General features: G+C 44.2%; 2 protein-coding genes across 4 annotated transcripts in view; one reads left to right on the forward strand and one right to left on the reverse strand.

Moving 5' to 3' along the window:
* DENND2A (DENN/MADD domain containing 2A) overlaps window positions 1-6030 on the forward strand; it is a 105890-nt gene that overhangs the window by 25370 nt on the left and 74490 nt on the right. The window lies entirely within an intron of this gene.
* On the reverse strand, window positions 1253-1871 carry LOC102774171 (eukaryotic translation initiation factor 1A, X-chromosomal). Its single transcript, XM_015572682.1, has one exon. It carries the CDS (start codon window positions 1794-1796, stop codon window positions 1362-1364), a length of 435 nt encoding a protein of 144 aa, XP_015428168.1. The 5' UTR covers window positions 1797-1871; the 3' UTR covers window positions 1253-1361.

The following is a 6030-nucleotide window of genomic DNA, read 5'->3' on the forward strand; positions in this document are numbered from 1 at the left end:
GCGCTGTCATTTGCAGGCTGGGTTCCCAGTGACCAGCTGGGTCACAAGGGGCGAGCACTGAGGCCAGGAGGAGGATGTGGAAGGCTGGGTCAGCCAGTGCAGGCGTTGTTGCCAACAGGGTCCTGGGAGAAGGGGCTCAGCATTTCCTGAAGGGAAATGACTCCCATAAATAGTCAGAGGGATGGGAAAAGGATTTCTCCATCCCTTTCATCCTGTCAAGTCAGCTCTTCCTTCTGGAGTCCAGACTCTGCAGCCTCTTGTAAACGCTTTTCATTCAAATGTGTCAGTGTGTGGGGGAGATGTGAGCTCTGCTTTCTTGTCTATCCCAGATTCAAAATAAGAACTGAAAAAGACATGCATGCCTTTTGTTCGTTCTTTTACCCACACTAGCCTCTCATTGGTTCATTCCAGTAAAAGGCCAGAGGGTTGTGGGGTTTTTGGTGTGTTTTTTTAAAGCCAAAATATACCCAATGGACATTTTATTATATTTCTTAGCTGTGGTCCCAGTTTATTATAAAATTAGTTTTTTAATTTATACATTGTAATTTAATTGTTCATAAAGCCCAAAACTATAGGTTACAAACGCATGAGTTTTGAAAATAAAATGACACATTTTAACAATTTTTTGGTATAGTACAAACTATTCTCCTTATTTTGCCATTAAAAGTTGTCTTGTTTAAGAAATTTTGTACACAGTAAGTAAAAAACACTTTCGACTAGTATATTAGTACTTCCAATTTTGAGTTACTACCTAGCATTGAATTTTTGCAACTACTCATCTTATAAATTAAAAATTGCCACTCAAGCCTATGTTCTACAATAAGCAGTTTGTAAATGCTAGTTATTTATGACAGCATGAAATGATGAAAAAAATGTTATCATAGTTTGAAAATACAGTATCCAGCTACAGAAATATTAAAAAATAGCCCCTTTTCTTAACTTCAAATGTAGATTTCTAACTTCCTCAAATTTTTATCAAAAATTAAAGAGAATATCTAGGTAACATACAGGAAGACTGAAAAAGAAATTACTTGGAACTAGGACTTATCACTGACCATAAAGATAAAGCAATTTAGTCAAAACATCCATTAACTGGAAACATTTACTTTATTCATTCTCTCGCTCTCTTTCCCCCTCTCCTTTCTATGTTTTAACAGCAGACCTTGTGATCTTTTATTCCTAAGTTTCAGTACATCAAAAGAAAAAAGTGTTCACAGCTCATTTAAAGATAATAATACATGAAAACAAAACAAATCAGTGTGTGTTAGCAAATTGCAGTTATCCTGAAGTTTTAGTCTTCTTGACAGGTAATGGCCAAAATCCAAACTATGGAACAAATACTCTGAAACTTTAAGTTCAATTTAGATATCGTCAATGTCTTCATCATCATCTCCAATGTCATCAAACTGGATTTCATCATCATCTCCAGGACCAAATGTATCAGTTTCGTTGATTTTAGCATGTTCTGGAAGCTCGCCGTATGCCTTCAGACTTCTAGCTTCATCTGCATTGTACTTTAAAATTACATCAGCTTTGTTATCCTGATAGTCTCGCAGACCAACCAATATAATGTCTGAGGTATTTATCCAAACCTTTTTTCTCAGTTTTCCTCTGATATGACATAACCTCTTTACACCATCAAAACACATTGCTTCTAATCGTCCATTTCCCAGCATTTTGATTACCTGAGCATACTCTTGGCCATCCTCTTTAAAGACCAGTTCTCTCTTTTCAGATTCATTCTCATTCTTACCTCTTCGCCTGTTTTTACCTCCTTTCCCTTTATTCTTGGGCATGATGGCGCCGGCTTCCTGGCGGTTGGGATCTGATGGTGCCGGGGCAACGGTGACTCCTCCAGGGGGCCCACGAGACGAAACAATGGCAGATGTCGAGGAACGCTGATGGAGCTGAGTTCCACGGCGATGCGGAGACAACCACCTTTTACATATACTTTTTTTTATTGATTTCAGAGAGAAAGGGAGAGTGATAAAAAAAATTAATGATGAGAAGGTAACCTATCAGTTCACGAGGCGAGGCTCAACCACTGAGCCACACTGGCCGGGTAAGGCCAGAGATTTTTAGTGGGATTTTATGGGGGAAAGAAGGGAAGTGCACACCTCCCGATGCCATGTCCTTTACCTTCATCCAAGGGTGCAGCAGATGCTTGTCAGCTGCTGTTTAGGGTCCTTAGGAAGGCGAAATCTCATGGCATCGGCCTCACTAAGGCTTGAGATGTTCCCAGCAGCTCCAGTGCCATTAAGAGTCACCTTGGAGAGGGAAGGGACCGATGGCTGCTGCTCTGCTGACCCTCAATACAGTGATGGGCGTGACCGGCTCAGGCCCAACCGCCCACGGCAAACCTAAGGGGGGGCGCGGGGGTGTCCCTTAGTAGCTGAAGTTTGCTCAGCCTCAGCCCTATGGCTGCAGACTCGTGTTTAAAACTCCGTGAAGAAACAGCTTTCCTTTTTCGCTGGAGGAAGGTAATTTAACAGAACTGGAACGTGACCGTCTGTGTTAGTGTGAATTCTTTTGGTCGCTTGAGCAAACAAGGGCATGAAGGTATCCCGTGGAACCGCAGGCGGGAATGCAGTCTGGCCTCAAGAGTGGACGGGATCCAGGGGTGCACAGCCATCTTCCCACCCCATCGTTCTCCCCCGCAGCCACGCTCCCGGGGACTCAGTCCGCAGGGTGGGAAATGGCTGCCGCCCAGTGCCGTCTCCTGGTTCCCTCTGGGCCACACCCATGAACAAACCTCCCTTGGACGGAAGCTGATTGGTCCGACTTGAGGGAGGCCGCCTCTAGGGCCAATCAGCTGTGGCTGGGGGGCGGGGTCATAGTCCAAACATGGCGGCCCAGTTCCGGTGACCCTGCTTTTGGGAGGTGGGGCAGTGTGCAGAAAGCGGCCCCCCTGTGAGGTAGGCAAGCTCCGCTGCCGCCTGCGGTAGCTTCTGCTGGTGGTCTGTTTTTTAAATGATTTTTTAACCATCTTGTGCTCCATAGCCCTAACCACTGTGTTCATAAGAACCCTGCTTCTTCGAATTGCTTGCTAAGTCCCTTGACAAAGGTGTAGTGACAGACGTGGTGGAATACTAAAGCCCGGGCTTTGGGGCGGACACATTGCTGTTTGGATGTCGGTGATACTGTTATCAAATAGTCTCCTCGCGTGTGAAATGAAATTGACTTCCTATTACGTGTCCAGCACACAGTGCTAGGTGCTTTGATGGACCCTCCCTCCTTTCCTTCCTCTCTCCTCCCCTCCCCTTTTCTCCCTTTCTTCCTTCTTTACCGGCTTTATTGAGGAGGTATAACTCGCATACCATAAAAATTCATCCACTTAAAGTGTACAGTGTAATGGTTCTTAGTATATTCATAGAGCTGTGCAACCTTCACCAGTCCATTTGACACTTTCATCCCACCAGAGAAGAAACCCGGACTCCTTTTGTTGTTGTTGTTCATCCTCACCTGAGGGTATTTTTCCGTTGATTTTAGAGAGAGAGAGAGGAGTGGGGGAGAGAGAGAGAGAAACATGGATGTGAGAGAGGCACATTGGTTGGCTGCCTCCCGGTGCTCCCTGACCAGGCAGCAGAGGGACGGGTCCTTGACTGGAATGGAACCAACCGGGACCCTTCAGTGTGCAGGTGGCGCTCTATCCACTGAGCCACGCCGGCCAGGGTGAAACACGCACTTCTCAGCCAGTAGCACCCCTATCCCTTTCCGTCCTAAGCAACCACGAATCCGCCTTCTGTCTCTACAGAGTTCCCTACTCTAGACATCCTCCTTCCTATATTATAAAAGGGTAATATGCAAAATGACCCTAATGGCAGAATGACCAGAGCGACTGCTCGACCAGTTACTATGAGATACACTGACCACCTCTCAGACCCTTTCCCCAGGCGACAGGCAGCAGTCGCCTGATGGTGAACCAGGAATTGGGGTGGGTGGCGGTAGGGGTGGGGCTGACTGGGCAGCCGGGTAAGATGGCCCTGATCGCAGGCCAGGCCTAGGGACAGGATCCGCGCATTAATTTCATGCACCGGGCCTCTAGTTTTATATAAATGGACTCATACAAATGTGGACTTTTGGACTCGCTTCTGTCCACTTAGCATAGTGTTTTCGAGGTTCATACGTGTGGTAGTGTGTATCAGTCCTTCATTGTTTTTATGGCTGAGTCATACTCCATTGTGTGGGTATATCACATTTGGTTTATCCATTGGTCAGTTGATGACATTTGGATTACTTCTCAATGGCTATTATGAATAATGCTGCTGTGAATGTTACTGTAGAAGAATATATGTGGACATGTTTTCATTTCTCTTGGGAGATAGATTATTTCTATGATTATGTTTGTGAAGTGCTTAATGCAATGCCTGACAGATCACAGAACACAACAGTGCTAATTTCTCTACTCTGACCTTCCCAAAGGTCATGAATGAAAGCTATTTCCTGCTTGCTGCCCCTCGAAGAAAGGCAGCCTCTCCCAAAGAGCCTGACCGTGTGGGTCAGACTCCGAGGTTACTGTCCCTGGGGTCCTGGCATCATTGAGTAGCAGATTCTTCCATCAGGCCTATGAGAGGGTCGATCCAGGGTGGTTCTGGTTGAAGGTACTGAGAGAGCAGAAAACAAGGTTTGAGGGTCAAAATATAAAATCTGGAGTAGAAAGACAAGAATTGGATTCCGTGTTCTACTACTTAAACACTGTAATTCTGGGCAAGTCTCTGAACCTTGATCTTCTCACCTGGCAAAGGAGGATAATAATAATAACATTTTGAAATTGGTGAGAGGAAGGGGGCTTTTGTGTGTTAACATATGTGTATAATATGGAAATCAGGGGCTTTACAAGTATATTCTAAGCTCTAGAAAAATAATCAGACTTAAAAGAAAAATTTTAAAACATTTTAAAAAATGCTTATTTTAGAAAGGAGGGAGAGAGAGAAACACCGATTTGTTGTTCCACATATTCGTGCATTCACTGGTTGATTCTTGCATGTGCCCTGATTGGGGATCAAACTGCAACCTTGGTGCATTAGGACAACACTCCAACCAATGAGCTACCCGGCCAGGGCAAGAATCAGACTTTTGAAACTTTTCAAGTCATAGCATGTTCAGGGGATGGGTGGAGCTCTTTAGGAGCAGTGGTCAGATTCTTCTTGGCTGCTCTTAACTCCTCAGGGCTACAAACTAGTTCTTGCCTGCAGCTGGTTTCCTGGCTCTGAGAAAGACCCAGATCATCCTCAGTTCACCAGGGCTGCAGATACATCGGCCTTTCATCATGCTCTTACTGGAGCACCTTTGGGCTATTCAGGTATCCCAGCACCACTTATTAGAAAGTCCATCTTTGCCCTAGTGATTTAAGAAGTCACCTTTATCATATTTAAACTTCTGTGTGTCCTTGAGTCTGTGTTTAGACTTTCTATTCTGTTCCACTGGTCTATTTATCTCTTTATTTTATTTTAATTTTTAAAAAATTCTCTACCTTTATTGATCTTCCAGTTCTTATCTCTTTTTATTTATTCATTCTTGTGGCAGTTTTAACGTTAGAGGCTTTATAGTATTTTTCACACCTGGTAGGGCTAGTTGCCACACGCTTCTCCCCGATTTTTTAATTTTTCCGTGTTTTCCTAGGTATTTTCACATGTTTGGCAGTCTGGTTTTAAAGTATTCATTGACCTCCTGGGAGGTCCTGGGGGTGGGTCTGGATGGGATTGGGTTAGGGTTGTGTTGTCTTTTAGATCTGGGGGTGCTTACCTATTTCAGTAAACTGTTTTTGTAAGATTCTGTTTTCTTTTAGATTCATGAACATGAAGGCTTCTAGTGGCTGGATAGCACTCATTTTCCCCTAAATCTTTAAAAGAACTTTTAAAAACGGTCTTTGAGAGTGTTAAAATTTGGTAAATTTTTTAAAATTAAATCTTTATTGTTCAGATTATTACATTTGTTCCTCTTTTTTCCCCCCATAACTCCCCTCCATCCACCCAGTTCCCACCCCACCCTCTGCCCTCACTCCCCACCCACTGTCCTCATCCATAGATG

Source organism: Myotis davidii, unplaced genomic scaffold (genome assembly GCF_000327345.1).
Source record: "Myotis davidii unplaced genomic scaffold, ASM32734v1 scaffold329, whole genome shotgun sequence".
Lineage (NCBI taxonomy): Eukaryota > Metazoa > Chordata > Mammalia > Chiroptera > Vespertilionidae > Myotis > Myotis davidii.

What these genes read in the sequence shown, in the direction of transcription:
- LOC102774171 (XM_015572682.1), bottom strand. Translation starts at nt 1,796, where the DNA reads ATGCCCAAGAATAAAGGGAAAGGAGGTAAAAACAGGCGAAGAGGTAAG.